Below are 25,988 nucleotides of genomic sequence, written 5' to 3' on the forward strand. Positions count from 1 at the left end.
ATCTTACTTCTCCTTTTGTTTATGGAGTACGTGTTATTAACGAACTTTAATTGAACCTTGGACTTTTGACATAGGCTTTTGACATCTTGTGGTTAGGCACTTGCTTCCTGTTCTTTTGCAACTCTGCCTCTGTGGCTTAAATATAGAAGTAAAGGGGGCTTTAAGAGGCTGTCCAGCCTGACCCAGTAGGTTACACACTTAATGTCCAAATCTCACTTTACATCTGCTTTATAGACGTAAAGTGAGATTTACTTTACGTATATATATGGAGGCCTTTTAATGACTGCATTAACAGAGAAATGAGGAAGTGCTCACATTTGCTGAGTAAGGATAAAAAGGCCCATATCTGTTTTGCAATGTCTGTTTGTGCAACCTCAGCAGAGTTATTTAAAGAAAAATGCATTCTTGAATTATGCAGTGTTCATCATATTACCCAACCTTTCCTTATATTGAACAATATGTGCATTGTATCCACATTGTAGCCAACAGCTTTAAATAAAGCATCCCTAGAAGCTGCTTCATGAAGCAATGTGGTCCTGTTGATTCCTGTGATTTGAGTTGTTATTGGCATCTTTTATTTACCTTTTTCTGTCTTTGCAGTGTTGCTGTATTTTTATTTAGTTAAGACAAATTCTTTTTCTGCCTCCAGTGTTGCATTCCAGATAGAGACTAGAGGTAGTCCTTGACTTACAACTGTTTGTTTAGTGATTATTCAAAGGTACAACAGCACTGAAAAAAAGTGGCTTATGACCATTTTTCACACTTATGACGGTTACATCATTCTCCACAGTCATGGGATCAAAGTTCAGACGCTTGGCAACTGATTCACATTTATGATGTTTGCAGTGTCCTGGAGTCATGTGATCACCTCTGGCGACTTTCTGATAAGCAAAGTCAATGGGGAAGCCAGATTCAGTTTCCAAGCTAATTTAACAACTGTAGGGATTCACTTAGCAATTGTGCAAGAAAGGCAAAACTCACTTAACAAATGTCTCACTTAGCAACATAAATTTTAAGTTGAGAACTGCGATTTCTCCGCGGGTCGTTCATGAAGCCAATGTGGAAGAAAGACTCGGACACGAATTTCCTTCGGGACAAACCGACCTGGAACAGAGTCCAGAGGCCTCTTTTATTGAGCATACACAAGGAAGGGGGTGGATTCACATAGTCAATGGGGGCCAATCATGATTGTGCAAGTTTACAGTATATGGTAACTCATTTACTTCCATGTAGACCTAAAGAATACTCATAGTCAATAAATCTTTTATCATCGTGCAAACTTCTAATCCTTAATTAATGTTTGAGAGTTAAACAGTTGTAACCCCTGATTTAATCAACGCTTATAATTAAGAGTCTGTGATTACTAATCTGCTTAGTGTTAGGAGTTAAACAGTTTGTTTTACTGATTCAATCATATGGTTAATCATTGCTTCTACTCTATACGTGTTTCAGCATAGCTAATGTATGCCTGCACATATATTGCAACATCTCCTCCTTTTGTTTTAAATTTTGAGGAGTCGGAAGGGAGTATTGTCTTTCTCTGGGTTTTCATCAGAGAAGGCTGTTAGCAGGGCTTTGTGTTGCGAATCAAATGTTGCTGTATTAATGTTTTTGCCCTGTGTCATACTTTCTACTGTGGACTGAATGATGATTCAAAGCACTGGGATTAAGCAGGGCAAAAGAAGAAACCCTAGGAGCGCCATGCCTGCCATGAAGGCGGCTTGTTTCCAATTGCGAAAAATTCCTCCCAGGAAGCCTGCATCATCCATTAATCCTGTCCACTTTTGCACGGGTACGTGAACCAATTTCCGCAAGTCCGCGGTAAGATCGGCCACTACCTTGCCAGTTTCATCAATTTGAAGACAACAATTTGTAAGATTAAATTTCCCACATACTCCCCTTCCTTTTGTTTTTTCTTCAAAACATGTGAGTGGAATGCACATGTGTTTGACAAAAGATTAAAATTGGTCAGATCAGGAAGATCTAATTCTTCTGATGAAAAAGCATTGAGAGAGACACTAGAAGGATCTCTTCAGTGGCTCCCAGATAGCTTTCAACCATGAAGGTCTAGCAATGAGGGAAAGAAATGCGCTGTGCAAGCCCTGTCAAAATGCACGTTTCCCACCTCGGCTGCTGAAGGGATCGGGCCGCCACTTTAACTTTCTCCTCCTCCTCCTCCCGCCCTCAGCAAGAGAAACGGCAGCCCGCCCGGGAAACAGACACTTTGGCAGGGCTTGCACAGCGCTATGCAAGCCCTGTCAAAACGCACGTTTCCCTCCTCGGCTGCTGAAGGGATCGGGCTGCCACTTTCTCCTCCTCCTCCTCCTCCTCCTCCCACCCTCAGCAAGAGAAACGGCAGCCCGCCCGGGAAACGGACACTTTGGCAGGGCTTGCACAGCGCTGTGCAAGCCCTGTCAAAACGCACGTTTCCCACCTCGGCTGCTGAAGGGATCGGGCCGCCACTTTAACTTTCTCCTCCTCCTCCTCCTCCTCCCGCCCTCAGCAAGAGAAATGGCAGCCCGCCCGGGAAACAGACACTTTGGCAGGGCTTGCACAGCGCTGTGCAAGCCCTGTCAAAATGCACGTTTCCCTCCTCGGCTGCTGAAGGGATCGGGCTGCCACTTTAACTTTCTCCTCCTCCTCCTCCCCTTCTGCTCTCAGCAAGAGAAACGGCAGCCGGGCTTCCGCCACGCACCCGCGCCGCCGCTTTTTCTTCTTCCCCGGCCTTCCCAGTTAGCTTGCTTGAAGCTCCGAGGAGGCGGGAGGAGGGTCGCAGGAGTGGAAGTGGGGGGAGGTCTCCCCGGCCGGGAACAGCTGAGAGGCTGCCGGCCCCTTTCGCAGGAAAGTTAACTTTCCTTGGCGAAATCCTGCCCCCCCCCCGGCGTGGTTGAGTGGTCGGCTGTCCTCTTCCCGTAAGCCGCCTGGAGTTACCTGTGTGTGAGGTGGGCTGCCCTATGCATTTGCGTGTGTGCGCTGGAGAGAGAGTGAAAAAGAGAGGGAGAAATAATTATATTAATTAGATAGATCAGTCTTTCTCCACCTTGGAGACTTGAAAGTGTGTGGACTTCAACTCCCAGAAAGGGAGTTGGGAGAAAGGGAGAAAGGAGGAGAGAATGAAAGGATGATGGAAAGAAGAAAGAGGTAAGGAGAGGAGGATGGAAAGGAGAGAAAGAGGGGGAGAGAGGGTAGAAAGGGGAAGAGGAAGAGCAGGAGTAGGAGAAAGGGAAGGGAAGAAGGAAGAGAAAGGAGAGCAGGAAGGAAGAAAGTAGAGAAGGGAGGAAGGGAGAAAAGAAAGGGAAAATAAGGTGGTGTTATAACAGGAGGAAGGGATGGTAAACAAAGCAACCCAAACTGTATATTATAACCTATTAAATGAAATAATAAATGTATAAGAATGATAAATGTTAAAACACTTGTAACCAAATGACATGCTATATGTGATGATGGGTTTTTTTCTTTTTGTTTTGTTTTTATTGTTGTGGGTATGTGTCGTCTATGACTCTATGTAACAAAAAAAATAAAAAAAGTTGATAGGCAAGAGGAAGGAGGAAGGAAGGAAAAAAGAAAAAGAGGGAGAGAGGAAAGAAGAAAAGATGGAACTAGAAAGCAAAGAAGGGAGGGAGGGAGGAAAGGGGAAGACAGGGAAAGAGTAGAAAGACAGAGAAGGTGAAGGTAGATAGGCAGAAGGAAGGAAGAAGGAAGAAATAGGAAAGGAGGGAAGAAGGAAGGAACAGAAGCGAAGAAATGGAAAGAGCAGAAAGACAGAGAAGGTAGATAGGCAAAAGAAATGAAGCTGAAAGAATGGAAGGAGGAAGGAAGAGAAAAAAAGAGGAAGGGAGTGAGTGAGGAAAGAAGAGAGGATGGAAGGAGAAAGGAAGGAAGAGAGGGAAAGAGCAGAAGACAGATAAGGTGAAGGTAGATAAGCAAGAGGAATGAAGGAAGAAGTGAGGAGTCTCGAGGAGGGGGAAAACATTTAGTGACCAAAGTTACAATGGCATTGAAAAAAGTGACTGATGACCATTTTTCACACTTAGCGACCGTTGCAACATCCTCATGGTCACGTGATCAAAATTTTGTTTGGCAACAGATTCGTATTTATGCTGGTTTCAGTGTCCTGGGGTGACCTTTTGACAAAAAAATTTTTTTTTTAATCAAGCCCCCCCCCCCCCCCGGTCAATCTGAAAATCTGGTCACCTTAGCTTAAATCCTAACTACTCTTCCCTCCCCCACAGCTTCAAGCCCAAGCTTATTTATTTATTTAGCTAGCTGATCAAACATATCACCATCAATTCAATTCAATTCTACATGTTATTAGATGCACACCCAAGAATTTTTTTTTTAACAGACATTACATCAAAGTAATCAAGTCCAATTACCTAGGTCTTCCCATTCAGTCAGGCTTTACCTCATTACCTGCTAAATTTCTTACTTTTGCTCGAAGTTATGCCCATTCTATCTCCTTAAGCACTAGATTGTTAATATCTGTCTCTCCCTGGGATGTTCCGTTTCTATCTTGATCTCCCAGCAGCGCTGGCATATTTTTAAAGAGCAAGGAGAGCTTTAAAGACCCCTTTTTCCAGGTAGATTGGACAATGATTTTAGACACAAGTCAATAAGTCAATTAAATGCTTTTGAGGGGAAAACGGGAAGCGACTTGCCCATCGCTTGAATAATTACACCAGAAAATTTACAGATATCCCGAAGTTCATGAAGGTGCGCTACCTGTTCTTTCGAGAAACCCGACCTCATACTCACGAAATGAGAGGGTGCTCCGTTCCCTGACAGCCGGCCCTGAGTGGGAGGCTTTTCCTAGCCTGGGGGTGATATGAGGTGGGCGACACGGATCATCACGTCGGGGTCACCAGATGCGATTTCTCTGTGGGTCGTTCATGAAGCCAATGTGGAAGAAAGACTCGGACACGAATTTCCTTCGGGACGAACCGACCCGGAACAGAGTCCGGAGGCCTCTTTTATTGAGCATACACAAGGAAGGGGGTGGATTCACATAGTCAATGGGGGCCAATCATGATTGTACAAGTTTACAGTATATGGTAACTCATTTACTTCCATGTAGACCTAAAGAATACTCATAGTCAATAAATCTTTTATCATCGTGCAAACTTCTAATCCTTAATTAATGTTTGAGAGTTAAACAGTTGTAACCCCTGATTTAATCAACGCTTATAATTAAGAGTCTGTGATTACTGATCTGCTTAGTGTTAGGAGTTAAACAGTTTGTTTTACTGATTCAATCATATGGTTAATCAATGCTTCTATTCTATACATGTTTCAGCATAGCTAATGTATGCCTGCACGTATATTGCAACAGAGAACTACCTTTATTTTCCTTCTCACTTTAATAACAACCTACATGCAAATTGGTACTTGGAAGAAGAGACATATGGGGGTCTGCGTGGGGAAACACTAGAAATGAACTCCTCCCCCCCCATTTTTAACTTTTAAACGGTCAGTCAGAGTTGGGTAGCTAAAAGAAATTTTAATGACAGACTGAATGAATAAATTTGCTTTGCAAACATCATTACATGCTTTAAAAAGGGTGGAGCTTTCATTGTGCTACCATGGTTGCCAAGTTGACATTTTGATCCGCCTTTGGGACAGACTGAAATGTGCTTAAAGTTTTATAAACAATGGTTTGTTATTCACATCCCCATATTGTCCCTCTGATAAGCTAGAATTAGGAATTAGGCAGCCCCCTGGCTTAAACTGTTTCTGCATTCTGCATCAGGTCCTGTGATCTTATTATGCAGTCAGATATTTAGATTGGATTTGGCATTTTTATCTGCCTGTTGAGTCCTTCCCAAGGACCTATCATAGGCAGAGATTGATGTTTGATTATGTTACAATATTGTTGCAACCAGTGATATGCGGTGAGGTTTATGGATGGTGAGGCAGCAATTTTTTTAGACTTGTGGACTTCAACTTTCAGAATTCCATAGCCAGGCATGCTCAGTTCCAATTTAAAGCGACAGCATTTGTTTTTCTCCTTTGCTAAATAAGTTTCTTTCTTTCTTTTTCTTTTTCTTCTCCCTTCCCCTCCTTCCTCCCTCTCTCCCGCCCTCCCTCCCCTCTTTCTCAAACACACACACTCACAGACACAAAGTTGCACCAGGATTCAGAAAATTTAGGTTTTCCTCCTCAGCCTATGTTAGCAATACCCCTAGCAGCATTTTGGCTGGCAGGTGTAAGAAGAAGTGGAAATTCATTCTACTGAAAACTTTGTTTTTGCTTATGATTGAATAATTAAAATTTCAGAAGACCCAAAGGCATAGTATTAGAGTGTTACATAGTACATAAACTAAAGAACTGTCTCAATATGCTCCCTCCCCTTCTCTCAAACAAGCAGACACACAAAGTTGTACCAGGAGGATGAAGTTTGAATCCCTCCCCCTCCCTCCAACCCACGCGTACCTTTTCCAGCTGTTTCAGAGAGGATTTCAACTCTGCTCTTGCCTGCCATCATGAAAATTAAAAAAAATGTAAAAGGAAAAAGGCAAGAGCTGAGGCCAAGATGAGCTAGTTGCTGCCAGAGTCACCATGGATGACTCTGTTTAGTACTTAACTGTTTAAAAAAGCCTCTAAAAACACCCTCTACAGAGGAGGAGGCAGGAGAACGACGTGCCTCATCTACGTCAGGAATTTTTCGGCTTTTAACCCTTGCTTAACTCTGCTCGAGTGGTCATAAAATGCCAGACTAGATGAGGCACGTCATTCTCCTGCCACCACCTGTAGAGGGCACATTTTTAGAGGCTTTTTTAAACAGTTAAGCACTAAGCCGAGTCATCCACTGTGACTCTGGCAGCAACTAGCCCAGCCTGACCTCAGCTCTTGCCTTTTTCCTTTTACATTTTTTTTCTTTTTATGGTGACAGTGGTGACGCTCTGCCTCCCCTGCCTCCCCTGACTGCACGTCCCTGGTCGCAACATGTAAGCTGTTCCTTTACAATTGGATGGTGGTGATTTTGTCAATGCCAAACAGTGGTGGGTCTCAGGCGGTATGCCCTAGTACGTGTGTATCGGATCCTGCTTGGGACACCGGATACTGTTCCGGTATGGTGCTCCAGAGGGCCCACCTGCCCGGCCGTGCTCCTTACTGGTGCTTTATGCTTTTGGCGCTAATGTGCACATGCATGGTGCATCTGGTGCCTGTGTGACGCTCCGCGGAGAAGCTGGAGTATTACGGAGGCTCGTACAGAACCCACCACTGATGCCAACGATGTTCAAGTGGTGGTACATGAATAGCCACCAAACGGGGGAGGGTTCCTGTTGGTACCGCTTTGCTTTGTGCAGGATTCTCTCGCTCGCACACCCGCTGTGCGTTGCTCACACATGCACAGTTGACTGTAATCTAATCTGCGCATGTGCAGAAACATGCCGGCAACAGCATAAGAGACTGGGGGATCAGTTTGGAGTCTGGGTCACTGCCGATTCTACTACTCAGGCTGAATCACCACAACCAAACCAGGGCAACCTGGGAGCAATCCATCTCTGGTACCAAAGCACTAATTCCTATTGGTACTACCTTTGTTTTCTTTTGCCACAGATGTTCTATTTCTGCTTCCAAAAAATTGGAAAATGAAGAAGGAAAATGGTTTGAACCCAATCCCCATGTACATAAAAAAGGGATCACTACAAGAGACAACAGTGACACAAAGGAGCAGTTTTAACGAATTGCTGCATTTAAGAGAATAGAGAAGAATAATCATTTTGGGTCATATTGAAAAATCTCTCAAACTGTGGTTTCATTTATTGTGGTCTAATTTTCATATCTGCATACTTGTAGGAATAATGGTGCCCTTTTCCGGCAGCCCAGTTGATGCCATCAGCAAAAGAGGTATGTTCCCCTTTGTGATACAGGCCATTCAGGTTGGAAGTGTGGCACTTATGGTACCACCAGGCTCCTTTGTAACGTATGGCACAATTTACATCATGGATATCATTGTCTCTGTCTTTGGTAGAGAACGGATGGCCATTGTGTCTTGAGAGAGAATCACCTAAAGGGAGGAAATCACAGGCAAGCACTAAATTCATGTCTTCCAGGATTGCAAACCTGCAGGGTATTTCACCAATGAAAAATGTTCCTACACCACTAAGAATTAGAAAGGGATCAAATATAAATGATAGAGGATCTGGTTTATATGCATAATTTCCTAGATCCCCTGAGTCTGGGATTGTATTTTGCTCTCTGGACCAATTGAAGGGCTGCCTCTTCATATTCACACCACCATACTGTCCCTTTGATAAACTAGAAAGGAATTAACCCCCTGGCTTAAACTTTTTCTGCATTCTGCATCGGGTCATGTGATATTATTATGCAGTCAGATATTTAGATTGGATTTGGCATTTTTATCCACCGGTTGAGTCCTTCCCAAGGACCTATTATAGGCAGAGATTGATGTTTGTTTGTATTACAATATTGTTGCAACATGTAAATTGTTTCTAATAAATGTGCTTTTACAATTTTCTAATGGTGATTTTGTCAATGCCAATGGTGTTCAAGTGGTGGTACATGAATAGGTACCAAAGCACTTATTACTATTGGTATTACCTTTTCTTTTACCACAGATGTTCTATTTCTGCTTGAGGGCTTTGTATTTTATTATCTTCTCCAGTTTTTCTATGATTTAATTTATTTTCTGTCCATCTCAATATTTGAAATAACTATTTATGTTTGTTCTATTCACTGTAAAAAGGTACTCAAATGCAGAGGCATTTTCTGTATTACTCACCCATGTTGCCATCCGAATAAGAACCCAATATTAATTTGTAATTTTCACTTTCATTTGCAATTCTGAAACTGGAATATATTGCAAAGGTTCTGGAACTATTGAAATCTTCCAGGTCAATCCTCAACTGATGTGTTCCTGCACAACAAAAGAAAGATACTATTAGAGAGTTACTTAAGGTGCAGAAGTCATGAAAGGAAGCCTGCTAATCATTGTGTAGCCTTTCATTCCCCATGTACATGATCATGGTGGGATTATGATCCATGTGTCCATCCAAAACCTCTGGTGATCCTCTGAAGTTTCCTTTACCTTTACAAAGTCAATCGTTTATTAATTTTCTATGTACATACAATTGGTTATGGCACTGAGGAGGGGTACCGATCTGCTAGTATTAATTCTGATAAAGATAAGCATTATCTGTAGAAAAGGACAATGTCTATCAAATTGAGTACCAAGTAGAAGAGGAGATTTGGGGTTTACCAGAACTGGTGAGAAGATGAATCTTATCATTGCCCAGCCAGAATTCTGATCCTTGATTTCCAAATCCTTTCTTGTATGATTCCCAGTCACGGTAGAAATCCACAGACCCATCTTGCCGCCTCTGGAATTGCTGTGGAGAGAAAGGGAGCGATACCTCAGCATCTGCTTGATGGAGAAGCTGCTTTCCTTAATCTTAGGCCATTTCTGAAGTGGCCGGGGGGGGGGGGGGTGCCTTTCAGTCTTGTTTTGCAAAAGACCTTGAATAGAACTATGACTCCTCTTGAAGTCATAATGAGGCAGCAACTCCTTGAGACCATCTTTGTGCCTTCTACTGTCTTGGCTCAATTCCCAAGAGGACACTTGGGAGTCTCATTTAGCTTTGGGGCTGTAACTTGTCCGCCACCCATCTCTTCAGATGAGAGAAGACTGATGGGTCCCTGAATAGCCGCTATTATTTTATAACAAAGTGGATAGCATGGCACCTACTTGTTTAAAAGAGTAATTATAGTAACATGGGTTTTTTTGCTCTTCTGATGCATTCAGACATCTCTTCCTCCTCCTCCTCCTTGGGCTGCCACTTACCAACCAGCCTCCTCCATCAGTCCCCATGTCACAGAAAACCAGCATTGGGTTTCCCTTGGTTGGGTAGATTGTATACCAGCCAGTCAGGGTCTCCCCACGTTCCAGGAGGTCCTTGCAGTTTCTGGCTTCAGTCTCTAGGGAAAGAATAGGGAATGTTGATACATGCAAACCACAAGTATCATAATGATCCTCAGCCTCTGGTTAATGAGTTTGTACTATCCAAAACTCATTCTTAATTTGACTACTACAAAGTCCGTCATTCCTCTTTCTCTTCATCCAGTAAGCATATGCATCTGAGTAAGATTTAAAACTTGTGGACATATATTTTCTAGAAAGAGATTCTTCATATCTTTCAGGACTGCTACACTTTAAAAATATTATTTTCACTTCAAAATGTTTACCAAGTTATTATCTGGTCTTTCAGCGCTTTGTAAGCAATTTTCTAGAAGTGTTATTGTTATGATTTGTTGCCCAGCCAGCCAGATTTTGTCCACTGAAGGTCATGGTCTCAGAGAATTCATACTTCTTAGATCCTGTGTGAGGACAATATGTAATAGGAAGGATCCATTCTGCCAGAAACTAGGAGGTAAGCCGACACAATGGGAGAAAAGCTGGCCCTCAAGTAACCAGGTTCTATGCCATACAAAGTTTTAAAGCGTTTTGAAACCGCTAGCAGCCAATGCCACTCTCATAGCTGTGATCACATCACTGCTTGTACCATTCTATTTTGAAAGAACTGTAGTTTCAAGGTAGTCTTCAAGGGGAGGTCTATGTAGAGTGCTTTAACTATTTGAACAGTAGTTCAAACTACTATTGAACTACTGTTCAATTATAAAGTGATCAGGGCATAAGTGATCACCTGCAGGGACTCTGTCAGCCTCTGCTTTGCTACTGCTTCGGCTGCCATTGAAACAGGGAGGGGGGGCATGGTATTTTGGAGGGACTGATTGTTGTGCTGGAGGAAGATTCTGGAGTTTGAACTGTCCACCTTACAGCGCATGTGGAGGAGGAGTGTTTCCCGCCAAGGCCAACGGCATTAGCATTCCAGCCTGGTGATGCCTTTCGAAGTTATCTCACACCTGACACTTGGGAGAATTACGATTGGACTGTACGTGGGGTGCCAAGGGGAGGGGAATATTATACAATATATTATTCGCTTTCACACCTAAATAATCAGACTTCGCTTTGCTTTGCTTCTGTTCATTTATAATTAGTAAAGGTACACTTGATTTCTATCAATGGAGTCTTGTGGTCTTCTTTCCTGATTATCCAATGAAGGAGTGCTGACATTTAAGCGAAGTCTCACACTCCACCCCACCAGGAGCTACAACATACCGAGGGGGGTGTTCTCACAAGAAGAATAAGAATGTCTTTGCATGTGAGTGATGAAGAGGAATCTGAGGAGTTGGATGCAGGGGTCGCGAGAAGGAGACCAAAAAAGAAATCAGCTGAATGGGATGATGCTGGGGACGAAGATTACAAATTGTCCCAGGCAAAGCAGCTCCTTGAGGAAGCTATATCCGAGCGCAAGACCCGTGGGAGAGCAATGGAAAGGGAGCAAGCGGAAGAATTTGAACAAAGGTACTCCATGCATAACTTAAGGGAGGGTGAAGAGGCCGAGGGAGGTTGGGAGCAAGGAAACCCAGAACCAGCCTCCCCCCCAGCCAGGGCTGCTGCAAGAGCAAGGGGGGGGGCAAGCGACGCCAAATGGCAAAAGTCCCTCCCTTAACAGTGAAATATAATGGTGATCCCAAAAAATTAGGGTTATTTGTCATACAGATTAGAAATTATATGGAAATTTATGGTCCGGATTTAGAAACGGATGAGATGAAAGTAAGAATGGTCTTACTCTCATTGGAAGACAAAGCAGCCGACTGGATGGGGAGCTTACACCAATGCAACTCCCCTCTCCTGAGGAATTTTAATGACTTTATGGCTGCAATGAAGAGGAGGTTTGATGACCTGCTGATTGAGAAACGCAGGAAGGTGAAATTTATGGCCCTAAAGCAGAAAAATAGACTGGTGGCTGAATATAAGCAGGATTCTCAACCGCTGTCAGCCTACATGAGGGAATGGTCAGAAGAGGCTTTATTACATCAGTTTGCCTTGGGACTGAATGAAAACATTTACCAGCAATGGGTTAACAGACACCTTCCCCCCCCAAGTTGCTGCTTGGTATGAAAATGCAGCAGACGTTGAGTTAGATGTGGCCAGACTTCAACGCATGAAAGAGGGAGATGCAGAGGGGTCGCCCCCCCCATCAGCCAAAACCCCCCCGGTTCACATCAGAAGTGAAGGGAAGGAAGGCCATCACGCCGTGGATTGCCGCGTTTAACTGGCTCAAACCGCTCCACCCCCTCCCAGAAGGGAGGGGAGGGCAGGCAAGGCCCCGGGTAAGAAGAGAGAGACTGCATGTGCTGCTGAGAATGTTCCCCAGCGTTTCCAGCCGAATGAAGAGGAGGGGGACGTTAACGCCAGCTCCTCTGATGAATCTGATGACGACACCTTGCATCATTGGGTGAGTTCAAACAAAGGCCCCATGTTGATCCCCATTGAATTAAGGGTGCCATCTGCTGGCGAGATGGTTACGCTTTCAGCTCTGCTGGACTCTGGCTGTTCCCGATGTATGATTAGTCCAGCGATGGTGGAGAAACTGGGATTGAAATTGAGGACTTTGAAAACCCCTATTGTTTTTTGCCAAATTGATGGTTCCATTGTGGGTGGGGGCCCTGCCCATTTTTATACTGAGCCCTTGGAAATGAAGATGGGAACCCATCAAGAGTTAATCTCTTTTATTGTGGCACCTGGGATGGACCGGCCCCTTATTTTAGGACTCCTCCGGCTTCATAAATGGAACCCTCGCATTAACTGGAGGGAGGGGTGGCTACGCATTCACACTAGCGCAGCCCCTGGTGGAGAGGTTGAAGCCCCAGAGCCTACTGGCTCCAACCCCACTTTGGCAGCCAGGGGGCAAGAGAGAATCGAAGGGGAAGAAAAAATTCCGAAAGAATATTGGGACCTAAGAGGAGTTTTTAGTGAGAAATCTTCTGATAAGCTCCCCCGCCCCAGACCCACTGATTGCACCATCGAAATTTTACCTGGAGTGGCGCTTCCAAAACCCCAGATATATTCTATGTCGCCCAGGGAGATGGAGGAGATGAGAAAATTTATTGACAAGAACTTGGAGGGGGGTTTCATTGAGGCAGCTCAACCCAAGGTGGCTGCTCCTGTGCTATTCAGGGGAAAAAAAGATGGCTCTCTCAGATTATGTGTGAACTTCAAAAATTTGAATTCTGTCTCAGCCCAGAACCTCTATCCATTGCCACTGATGAAGGATATGCTGGCCCAGCTGGGAAAGGGGCACATTTTTACTAAACTGGACTTACGGGAGGCATACTATAGAGTCCGTATTAAGGAGGGAGACAAGTGGAAGACAGCTTTCAACTGTCCCCTGGGTTGTTTCCAGTTCCGTGTGATGCCCTTTGGCCTCCAGGGGGCGCCTGCGGTCTTCATGCAATTGATTAATGAGGTTTTGCATGACCATCTTTACAAAGGCGTTATCATATATTTGGACGATATCCTTATCTACACGCAAGCACGTGATGAACACATCAAGCTGGTTCATACAGTGCTGAAGAAGCTCCGAGCCACGGAGCTTTATGCCAAATTGTCCAAATGTGAATTTCATCAGGAGAAGGTAGACTATCTTGGATATCGTATCTCCCACGCGGGTGTGGAGATCGACCCCGCTAAAGTTAAAGTGGTCACTGAGTGGGAGGCGCCTCGTACGCGCAGACAGTTACAGAAATTTTTAGGCTTTGCCAATTTCTATTGCCAATTCATCCCTTCTTTTGCTAAGATAGCTCTTCCCATCACTAACTTGTTGAAGTCCAAAGGTGGGCCGAAACCCAGACCTAGCAAGCCGTTGGATTGGACCATGGAGTGTCAAGCTGCTTTTGTGAAGTTAAAATGACTTTTTGCCAAGGAACCGGTTCTGAAGCACCCGGACATGGACAAACCATTTGTTGTTCAAGCTGATGCCAGCGACGTGGTGGTGCGGGCCGTATTGCTTTAGACCAACGATCAAGGTAAATTACAACCTTGTGCATACACCTCTCGCAAACTCACTGACACTGAAAGGCATTGGGCCATCTGGGAGAAGGAAGCATTTGCTGTTTGTTGGGTTTTAGCCACATGGCGCCATTTCCTAGAAGGCACTAAGCACCCGTTTGAAGTGTGGACTGACCATAAAAATTGGAAGCTTTGAGAACTCCCAGGAGACTTTCCCCTAAGCAGATGCGCTGGGCTCAGCATTTCAATCGTTTTAATTTCACCCTGAAGTACATCCCGGGGGTGGGGGTGGGGGAGAACTTCATGGCTGATGCTTTGTCCAGGCTCCCTCAGTACAACTGCTCTAAGCTAAGTGTGATCCAGCCGGTTGTTCCCACATCAAGCCTCGCTGCTCCTGTGGTTACTAGACAACAGGCATGTTCTAAGGTGGAAATGTCCCAGGATTTTCTCTCCAATCTCAAGAATGCCCTTGCTCATGACGATTGGTTCCAGCAGCATAAAAATGAATGCACCATGAGGGATGACTTGCCATGGATTGGGACGAAACTTTACGTCCCTGCCTCTCTTTGTCTGGTGGTTCTCCAACGGGCTCATGATTCCAGGATGGCGGGGCATTTTGGGTTCGTGAAAACGCTGCATCTCGTGAAAGGGCAGTTTTGGTGGCCTTCTTTGAAAAAGGACATTGAGCTTTATGTCACCAGTTGTCCCGTTTGTGCTGCCGCTAAACACCCGCCTGGAAAACCGCAGGGTTTGCTCCAGTCTGTAGCTCGCCGTCGCCCTGTGAAGGGAGATCTCTATGGACTTCATTGTCGAACTTCCTGAGAGCCAGGGGCACACCGTTATCTGGGTGGTTACCAACTTGTTCTCCAAGCAAGTTCATTTTGTACCTTGCCCCAAGATTCCTTCTGCTAAAGCCCTCGCAACAATGTTCGTTTCTCACGTTTACCGTTTACATGGGGTGCCTGATCACATCTCATTTCAGATAGGGGCGTACAATTCACCTCGGTGTTCTGGAGGGAATTTCTTAAACGGATTGGCTCCGCCCAGGGCTTATGCTCCGCCCACCACCCTCAGACTAATGGGGCTTGTGAGAGGACTAATTCTGTTCTAGAACAGTATTTACGTTGTTTCATCAACTACCAACAAGTTGATTGGGTGGACTTGTTACCACATGCGGAGGTGGCTTATAACAATTCTGTGCATAGCAGCACTGGTTTCAGCCCTTTCGGGGTGGTGTCTGGACAGGATTTTGTTCCTATTCCTGAAGTTCCTCGTGAGCAGCCACAGGTTTCATCTCTCTTTGAGTGGAGTGATCGTCTTCAGCATGTTTGGCCTTTGGCACTTCGGACTTTGGACGCTGCGCATCGTGCACATAAGAAACAGGCAAATAAGAAACGTTCTAGGCCTTCTGATTACAAAGTGGGTGATCAAGTTTATCTGTCCACCAAGTTTCTTCAAACTACCCAGAAATCCAAGAAGTTAGGGCCTAAGTATGTGGGCCCATTTCCTATTGTCAAAGTCATCAATCCTGTGTCAGTTCGCCTGAAGCTGCCTAAACACCTCAACCGTGTCTATCCTGTTTTTCACATTAATCTCATTAAGCCTCTTCGCTTTTCCTCTTTACGCCCGCCGGTGGATCCGCCACCTGCCCCCCTGTTGATTGATGGTGAACAGCATTTTGAGATTCGAGAAATTTTGGACTCTCGCAGACGGCAGAATCGTGTTCAATACCTAGTGGCTTGGAAGCATTTTCCCCTGTCTCATGCCGAGTGGGTTCACAAATCGCATGTCTGAGCCCCTGAGCTGATCCGCCAATTCTACTCGGCTTATCCTAACAAGGCTTAGCTTTCCCTTATTTCCTGGATTTCTCTCCCCCCCCCCCTGTTTTTCGCTTTCCGTTTCTTGTTGTTCGTCTGTTTGTTTGTGCTTTGTCGTTTTCCAGGTTGGACGACCTTTTTCCGGAGGAGGGCCAGATGTCAGCCTCTGCTTTGCTGCTGCTTCGGCTGCCATTGAAATGGGGAGGGCGGCATGGTATTTGGGAGGGACTGATTGTTGTGCTGGAGGAAGATTCTGGAGTTTGAACTGTCCACCTTACTGCGCATGTGGAGGAGGAGTGTTTCCCGCCAAGGCCAACGGCATTAGCATTCCAGCCTGGTGATGCCTTTCGAAGTTATCTCACACCTGACACTTGGGAGAATTATGATTGGACTGTACGTGGGGTGCCAAGGGGAGGGGAATATTATACAATATATTATTCACTTTCGCGCCTAAATAATCAGGCTTCGCTTTGCTTTGCTTCTGTTCATTTATAATTAGTAAAAGTACACTTGATTTCTATCAATGGAGTCTTGTGGTCTTCTTTCCTGATTATCCAATGAAGGAGTGCTGACAGACTCCTGCTGAAGGAAAGGACATATACCTATGCAAAGATGCTCATGGCCACAGCTGCCACCTAACAAAAGCTTTGAAGTAGTTTTAGTAGAACTTTTAGAAACATTCTCCTGATGTTTCCACCTTCCTATTATGTATATTATCTCATGTTGCCCTATGTATTCTGAATTGTGTCAGTTCAATAGCTATTCCTCTTTATATATGAGGATGTAATCTCTTCTGAAGGATTTTCAACAGTATCTTTTGAATTTCTTCTTATATCTTACTATCTTTTATATGGTGTATATTCACTAAAATGTTTTTATTTTTTCCCAGACCATGAGAAGTCTCTCATTCTAAGATTAAGAAATGACAGATTTCCACATTGAATGGAAAGTCTCAGGACTCAATAGCTTTAAATATTTACTGACGTTCTGTAAAGATACATAATATGTATAATATATTATATATATAATATAGCTTATCAGGTGGCTTAAAAAGTTCTTTTAATTCTAATTGCAGGCATTTTGGTAGGAAATAATCAAATAGGAAGAAAGAGTCATCAGCTCTTATCATCTGCTTATACTAATTCCACTTGCTTACGTTAATAACTTGTACTGCTTTTATACCTGACTGACTGCCAACGCTTTCTGTAACAAAGTTCTGGAAATAACAACTTGGTGAGTGTATTGACAATATGAACGCTGTTTAGAAGGATGCAGCTAAAAGAAATATGCTTTTCCAACTTGAATTATTCAGTCCGTTAAATGACTGACAATACTGTACACTCTATCCATTAAGATAGCGTTAGGGTTAGGGTTAGTTCTGGAAGTAACAACTTGGTGAGAGTATTGAATTGAATTGAATTGAATTGATTTTATTTGTAGGCCGCCCTTTTCCCTGAGGGGACTCAGGGCGGCTCACAGAAAACCAGGGAGGGGGGAATACAACACTAAGACAATAACACATAATAAAATAATACGCAACATGCATACAACATTCGGGCGGGGTAGTGGTCCTTATCCCCAGGCCTGACGGGCGAGCCAGTTCTTCAAGGCTGTGCGGAAGGCCTGGACGGTGGAGAGGGTACGAATCTCTACGGGGAGCTCGTTCCAAAGGGTCGGGGCCGCTGCTGAGAAGGCCCTCCTCCTTGTAGTTGCCAGCCGACACTGGCTGGCCGATGGAATGCGGAGGAGGCCTAACCTATGAGATCTTATAGGTCGTAGGGAGGTAATTGGCAGAAGGCGGTCTCTCAAGTATCCAGATCCACTGCCATGTAGGGCTTTATGGGTGATCAATAGCACCTTGAAGCGCATCCGGAGATCGACAGGTAGCCAGCGCAGCTCGCGGAGGATAGGTGTAATGCGGGTGAATCGGGGTGCACCCGCAATCACTCGCGCGGCTGCGTTCTGTACTAGCTGAAGTCGCCGGATGCTCTTCAAGGGCAGCCCCATGTAGAGCACATTGCAGTATTCCAGCCTAGAAATCACGAGGGCCCGAGTGACTGTTGTGAGGGCCTCCCGGTTCAGGTAGGGTCGCAACTGGCGCACCAGGCGTACCTGGGCGAATGCCCCCCTGGTCACAGCCGCTATATGATGGTCGAATGACAGCTGTGGATCCAGGAGGACTCCCAAGTTGCGTACCCTCTCTGAGGGGTGTAGAATTTGACCCCCCAGCCTGAGTGTTGGATTAATGGCCGAATTTTTGGGAGGAAAACACAACAGCCACTCGGTCTTTTCTGGGTTGAGCACAAGCTTGTTAATCCTCATCCAGTCCATGACGGCTTCAAGTCCCCGGTCCATTACGTCAACCGCTTCATTGATTTGGCACGGGGCGGACAGATACAATTGAGTATCGTCCGCGTATTGATGGTATCTAATCCCGTGCCTACGGATGATCTCTCCCAGCGGTTTCATGTAAATGTTAAATAGTAGGGGGGATAAGACCGAACCCTGCGGCACCCCATATTTCAGGGGCCTTGGGGACGATCTCTGCCCTCCCACTAACACCGACTGCGACCTGTCCGAGAGGTAGGAGGAGAACCACCGTAGCACGGTGCCTCCCACTCCCACCTCCCGCAGTCTTCGCAGAAGACTATCAACCTTGCTTAGAAATGTAATAGAGTGGAGCTAAAAGAAATATCCTATCCAACATGAATTATTCAGTCAGTTAAGTGACTGATAATACTGTACATTGTATCCATTAAGATAGATAGATTGCTGTGGATGATGGAAATTGTAGTTGGCCCAGATAGGAATGTGCGAGGTCAAAGGTAGTTGATTGGCAGGTTTATAGGCATCTTAGCTTAGTTATAAAAGCCCAGTAGGGCTCAGACTAGCAAAGAAAGCCTTCTGCATTTGATGATTCCAGGTTTCTTGGCCTTCAGCTCCCAAAATCATCCAGCTAGCATCTAAGTGAAAGACTGAAGCAACCCAATTAGGAAGCTTTTGAGAAAGAGGAAGAAAAGGCATACCTTTTGGTGGACAATTGTCTAATCTGCAGGCCTCTCCTGTAAGAAAAGAAAAAATAATTTATTGTGCAGTGGGCAAACAGAAAGGTTCATAAGACTCCTAGATAAGAATAACCTCTTGTATGCCAGTGTATTGTCTGTTCGGCATAGTGATGGATTGCTATCATGATTTCATTCTGTATTACAAACAGTTCAACCAAGGAGACCATGAAATAAAGTGTGATCAGTGACATAGAGGTGGGCCAGTGCTTCCCCTTTGATCCAGCTCTTGCACAATCTTTGATCTCAATCAGTAGTATCACCTTTATCTCCTTTGTCTCCTTTCGGTCCAGCTTTTCCAGTTATCCCAGCAGATCCTCTTTCACCTGAAGAAGAGAAAGAAGAAGAGGAGGCAGAGAAAGACCAGCTTAGGAGCATCAAAATACATCTTCAACAGACTTTTGAAGCCAGACATTATACTGATGAGAATATTACAGCTTCCAGAGTGCAATCAAAGAGGAAAGTTGTTTGGATTTTGATGATGGTTTCAAATTTTAGCTCAGGGCTCATAGGAGTCTTGATTTGTATGAAATTATGTTTGATTTGTAGGTTAGTGACCAACAAATCCTTGATAGCATTGTTGATTCTTTTGAAAGGAAGAAGGTTCATGTGCATAAGAACAACTCATACAGGGTGGGACCTTGCTGATGGCGGCAGCTTAACTGAGCTGCCCCCGGGTTTCTGGCCGCGTTATCGGCCTAAATACCTGGTAGATACCTCATTCTTCAGGCAAAGAAGAGTGAGAGAGAGATCCAGCTGGTAAGAGCCTTTTCTTTGAAGTTTGCAGCTTTTTTTTGCTGCGAATGAAAGGGGGGCCAACTGAGGCTGAATCATATCTCCGTGCCAGAAATCCCTGCTGTTTTTATAACGGTGCAAAGTAAGGAACCTCCACTTAGGACAATATTTGAGATATTTATCTGAAATTAATACAAGCAGAGTCCGTACCTGAGAACCTTATCTCCTTTTTTTTTAAAAAAAATCCTAGCTTCATTCTTACAAGAGCTCCCTTCCTGCACTTGGTTTTTTCCCCCTTAAAAATAAGCTCCTAAAATGGCGATTGTGCATTCTCCGTAACTGTAACAATGCCACGTTCCTAACTCTTCAGCAAAGAACAGTGATAAAAAAGATCAAAGGAACAGTCAGCCAGCAGTTTCTTACTAATTAGTTTCACTTCTCTGAAGAGCTTACAAGACTTTTTTCTTATCAACTTTTAAAAAATTTAAAAGACTCTTTGCTAATATAGAGACATTCCAAACAGAGGTGAATATGCTGAACTGTTTTGTTACAATGCTAATCTTTTGAAACCTTTTGCAAACTTTCTGCAAAAAGGGAGGAACTGTTGGCTTGCAGTATCTTATTATTTAGTTTCACTTCTCTGAAGAGTTTACAAGACTTTCCTCTTATTAACTTTGCTAATATATATTTTTGATATAGAGAAGTCCAAAATGGCGCTGAATATGCCGAGCTGCTTTGTCACAACACCCTTTTCTGAAACCTTTTGAAAAACCCCTAAGAACAAATAAAGGGGTGATCTAATACTTTTTTTTCTCCTAAGCTGCACAGCGGGCCAGTAGAGTTTGATTAATTGCTTGAAGAAAAGATATAATGGCATCAAAATTAAATCCTGGGAAACTTCCTCCTAGGAGCACATTCCCCATACCTGGCACAAAGTTGCAGTTTCCACCCTCTATGCCCCCTACTGGAGATTTGCTAACAAAAGAACTTTTTTGGAAACTTTTAGAGAATTTAGAGAGCAGAATTTAGAAATTTTCAGAGAATTCAGAGAGGAGATGAAGAACGAGATGAAAGAGTTTAAGGCAGACTTATATGATAAGCTTGATACTAGGATTGCCAAAATAAATGATGATATGCTGGGACTTGTAACTGTATTGACAGAATATGTTTCTGAAATGGAAGATAAGCTAGAGGTTCTTAACGAAGCCAACACTAATTTGACATCCAAAACTGAAGTGTTGCAACAAAAAGTTGAAAACACTGAAAAACAAATTATTATGATACAGTACAGACAGATGGAGCTTGCATTAAGAGTTAGGGGGGCTATGCGAAGACAAACAGGAGAACTTGAAGCAGATTTTTTCAGAGGCTTTTGACCGTCTGGTGGAAAGACCGGGGTCCAACCTTGACTGGCAGATCGAAAAAATTTATCGCGTTAATTCTTGGGTGGCAAAACAGAAGCAACTCCCCCGAGATGTAGTTATATACTTTGCTACAAGAGAGTTCAGAAACATGATACTACAAGAGTCCTATAACACCAGGCTTCAAATTGGCGGACAGGATTTGATTGTCTTGAAAGAAATACCACCTCAAATGCTAAGAGCCAGGAGAGATTATGCTTTTTTAGTGGAAGAACTCAGAAACCGTCAGATACAGTATAGATGGGATGTGCCATTTGGTATTATAATTACATTTGACAAGCAAAGATATCGTCTCAACTCTGTATGGAAAGCTCGAGATTTCTATCACAAGATTCTGAAGGCGGGACACCCTGAATCATCTGGATCTGGAGAAAGACCACGAGAAGGACAGGATAAACAGCAAACCACACAACTACCAGACAAAACGCACCATTTCCTCATCCCGGAAGGGCAAGGGGTCATGGAACAAAGACCTAGCCGTATAACTACCAGACGAATGGAAAAACAAGCTACAATGCAACAACCTCAACAATCACCGACCATTGATCAAGGAGTTATGGCAACAAGCTCAGAAGCCATGGGAGGAGCTAGACCAAAGGTTAAACAGGCCATGTAGGAGGCTCTAAAAAAGCTTCAGGCAACAAAAAATGACAACTAAGATCTTGACATGGAATGTCAATGGACTGAACTCTCCACAGAAAAGAAAGAAAATATTTCACTATCTCAAACAGTTCAAGAATGATATAAATTGTCTGCAAGAAACTCATATCCAATCAACTGATCAAAAATATTTGTTTAACCCCAAACTTGGTCAACATTTTGTGACCTCTGCTACGGGAAAGAAAAATGGTATAGTTGTATACTTAAGAAAAGACATTAAGGCTGAACTAATTGAAGCAGATCCCTTTGGAAGATATATCGCACTAGACCTAATCTTAGAAGGGAAAAAGACATTACTTTTGGGAATTTATGCTCCTAATCAACAGCAAGACGGATTCTATAGAAATCTTCATGCTAAATTAGTACAGTGGGACTTTAAGTCTTGTATACTATTGGGTGATTGGAACGGCGTAGACATCAATCCCTTTCAAGAATCGATTTTATATTAATTACTAATGATTTACTTTTTAGGGTGAAGAAGACAAAGATTGCAGCGAGGGTCCTTTCGGCTCATAACCCAGTTTGGATGGAATTGGGAAGGGTAGTGCAGGCAAGAAGGTCCTGGAGGTTGAATGAAAACTTATTTAGATATGAAAAGTACATTAATGATTGTAAAAAATTGTTATCTGAATACTTTGTTCTGAATATGAATAAGGGTACATCTATGGAATTTGTATGGGATGCAAGCAAAGCATATATGAGAGGAGTACTGATGAATATAAACAAAATACATAGACACAAACAAGGGCAAAAATGAAAAGAATTGGAAGAGGAAATTAAAGGGAAAGAGTTGGAGTTAACATTGAATCCAGGCGATACAAAGGCTAAGGAAGCAATCACTATATTAAAATCCCAATTTGATATGTTGATCTCTGACCAGGTAGCCACTAGTTTATTATATGTAAAACACAACACTTTTTGTAATGCAAATAAACTGGGCAGATGGTTGGCTTATCAGATTAGGAAAAAAAGAAAAATTCGAAATGCATTCAAATTGTGTTATAGAGGGAAGGAGGTGTTTCAGCAGGAGGAGATTCAAAAGGCATTTTGGGAATTTTTTTACAGAATTGTACAAAGGGGAAAAAATTAAGGGTTTAGACATAAACTGCTTAAAGTTTATGCAACAGCAAGAAGCTGAGTTCAACGCAGAGATCTTATTGATTTTTCTTTTTCTTTTAATTTCCTTTGTTTTAATATGTTTTAGACTGTGTTTGTTAAAAAGCTACACCGTGTACGGGCTCTGGGAAGTCGGGGGGGGAGGGAGGTGGGGTCTTAGGGGGGAGGGGGGAAATATAATATGTGCTAGATTTTAAAGTAATACGATTGCACTTGTATACTGTTGCTCTTTAATTCTAGTGTAAAAATAGGACAAGCTGAATATATTGATAGATAGTAGAAATACACCGAAGGGAGGAGTAGAGGGAAAGAAGAAAGAGGGGTAGAGAGGGTCGGAGAGAGGATAGGAGGGAGGGTGAGAAGGAAGGGAGGGAGTGTATTGGGATAGAGGAGTGAAAGAGGGGGAGAGGAAGTAGGGTAGAGGGGAATGTTGGAGGGAAGAAGGAAAGTTGGAGGGGGCCGAAAGAAAGGGTGTATGGAGGGTCGAAGTGGTACATTGGGTTTATATTTTGGGGAGTATTGTTGACAAGAAGAATGGCTGTGATTATTGTTTAATGTTATATAGCTCCGGTTATGCACAGTATATATGTGACTGTACGAAATGAAAATGGAAAATAAAACATATTTACACATAAGAACAACTCATACGGCAAAATGACCTAATCCACCTGTCTTTAAAAAGTTTCCAGAATACCAGAGAACCAAAGAAGCATCTCCTGACTACTATGCTAAGACATTGATCTTAAGAATCCTTTTCCTGACTGAAAGAACATGCAACTTTCATATCCTATCTAGCATTTGGGAGAAAGAGAATTGCTTCTGTCTCTCTGCTAGTGACTTCTCCTTTTCCAGGCAAACTTTATTAATACAAAGTTTGCTTCCCACTGTTGCAAGGAAAGACAGCAAATAAGCTGCTGTGAATCACCTGGAATGACATCATTAATGGGCTTTTACTCACCTGGGGGCCCCTGAGGACCTTGGTCACCCTTTAGCCCTGGGGATCCGTTTGTTCCTGGCACACCTGGAATTCCAGGTATCCCAGCCTGACCTTGGAGAATAATCTTGTCCGTTCTGCATTGTGTTAGGGCCTTCAGCTCTGGCATAGGAGAAAGAACATAAAAAGGACAGAACATGAAAAATAGAAAAGAAGCAGTATGGTATCCTTATGGAGCAATAGGTTCACATTAAACCAAAATAGCATGAGTGAGGTGCTAGAAAATCAGGGTGGAGCAGAAGGCAAGGTGCTTACGGTGTAAAAGAGACACAAAATGTCTTCCACTCATATTTTCCACAAAAATATTATTTCTGTTCCTGGGCTATTGAAGAATTTGAGAATGAAATTAGGGGGCTTTCCCCCAAGGATTTTTCTCTAAAATAACAGTGGATACGTCTTTAAAAAAAAGTCCTTGATTTGTTTTCACTCTTCCTTTTTTATCCTTTTTCCTCCCCTCTCCCCATCTTCTTCCTTTAAAATGAGACTGGACTCCTGGCAACTGCAGCTTTCTTGGCAATCTTTCTCAGAAGTGACTTGACCTTACCTTCTTCTTAGAGCTGAGAGAGAGGACTGGTCCAAGGTCAGATGACTTTGTGTTTAAAGTGGAACTAGAGCTCATGTTCTCCCAATTTCTACCTTGATTATTTAACTGCTACACCAAACCAGCTCTCGTCTACACCCTTTATACCATGTGAAACCAGGGGCTTCCACATAAAGCACAGTTCATTAATGTGGCCCAGTCTATATCTAGAAAATGAACTTTATTGTTCTTATTTCTACCTATACAAATATATATATATATATATATATATATATATATATATATATATATGTGTGTGTGTGTGTGTGTGTGTGTGTGTGTGTGTGTGTGTGTGTGTGTGTGTGTGTGTGTGTGTGTGTGTGTGTGTGTATCTGTATCTGTATCTGTATCTGTATCTGTATCTGTATCTGTATCTGTATCTGTATCTATATCTATATCTATATCTATATCTATATCTATCTATCTATCTATCTATCTATCTATCTATCTATCTATCTATCTATCTATCTATCTATCTATCTATCTATCTATCTATCTATCTATCTATCTATCTATATATATATATATATATATATATATATATGTAACTGTTTAGGTAAATACTTAGGCAAAGATCTTAATCATGTTTTACAGATATCAAAACCACAGCTAATATCTGTTCCACATATACAAAACATCAACTGAAATTTACCTAGTAGCTCAAGATCAATAGTCTACTTTTATTTATTAAAAAGTAACTTCTTGATCTTTAAAAACTATTCTGAAGGTGCTGCTGCTTTGAAAGGATCCTTTTCCTTCAAGAGCATCACAACTCATCAACTTTCTCCAACCTTTAAAAGCCACCAGTACTCTCAGAAAATGCTTAATCTTAATATCTTGTACATGTTATCTTGTATGTGTTTGACCAAACAAACAGGCAGGCGGGCAAGCAAGCAAGCAAGCAAGCAAGCAAGCAAGCAAGCAAGCAAACTTACTTCCCTGCGGCCAGAATTCCGCCTCATCTATTTCCTGAGCCATCTCTTTACCTGCAAAACTGCCAGTCTACAGTGCCTAGGTAGCCGTAGCATTTAAGCTTATATGCCACTTTGTAGTGCTTTACAGAACCCTCTAAGTGGTTTACAGGGCCAGCATATTGTCTCCAACAATCTGGGTCCTCATGCTCACAGTAGTTGTGGACAGTCAAAAGAACATGAGGCAAGTATTTTTTTACAAATTGGCTTTATTGGGAAACTAAGGACCAACATTCTGCTCCTGCATGTAGGGACCCCACAGAGGTTAAGACCAAGCTGAAATTCAGACAGCTGGAACTCACGTGCACAGCAAGTGGCTTCAGTGTCCTGGGATCCTCCAGTGCCACGATTTGAGACGTCACCCTCCACCGAAATAGCAACCAGGAAAATCAGGTGGAAACCAGCCCAAGGCTTCATTTTGCCTTGCCAGCTTTCTCTCTGAGTGAGAGATGTGTGGTATCTTGCCTCTTATATATATGGTGGTCTTTTGATGATTGCATTAACAGAGAAATCAGTAAGTATTTACATTTTCTGGGTAAAGATAAATAGGCCCATATCTGTTTTGCAATGTCTGTTTGTGCAACCTCAGCAGTGTTCACTAAGGAAACAGGGTACTCTTGAATTATGCAATGTTTACCATATTACCCAAGCTTTCCTTATATTGACTAATATGTGCATTGTAGCAACATTGTATCAGAAAAAACAAACAAACACATATTGGTTTAATCACTAATCCTATAAATCCTTGCACTTTTT

General features: G+C 43.1%; 1 protein-coding gene across 1 annotated transcript; it reads right to left on the minus strand.

The window, feature by feature from the left end:
* Positions 1 to 7,705: 7,705 nt before the first annotated feature.
* On the minus strand, positions 7,706 to 25,758 carry LOC148049537 (ryncolin-3-like). Its single transcript, XM_087715616.1, has 8 exons — positions 25,535 to 25,758; positions 23,646 to 23,783; positions 19,004 to 19,081; positions 18,720 to 18,758; positions 9,806 to 9,939; positions 9,224 to 9,353; positions 8,747 to 8,881; positions 7,706 to 8,011 (listed from the first exon to the last, which is right to left on the minus strand). The coding sequence occupies exons 1-8, from the start codon at positions 25,647 to 25,649 to the stop codon at positions 7,764 to 7,766; spliced, it is 1,017 nt and encodes a 338-aa protein (XP_087571742.1). The 5' UTR covers positions 25,650 to 25,758; the 3' UTR covers positions 7,706 to 7,763.
* Between the last annotated feature and the right edge of the window lie 230 nt (positions 25,759 to 25,988).

The sequence above is a fragment of the Thamnophis sirtalis genome, unplaced genomic scaffold (genome assembly GCF_051295495.1).
Source record: "Thamnophis sirtalis isolate CommonGarterSnake01/CBP01778 unplaced genomic scaffold, rThaSir2_p1.2 scaffold_1, whole genome shotgun sequence".
NCBI classification, from domain to species: domain Eukaryota; kingdom Metazoa; phylum Chordata; class Lepidosauria; order Squamata; family Natricidae; genus Thamnophis; species Thamnophis sirtalis.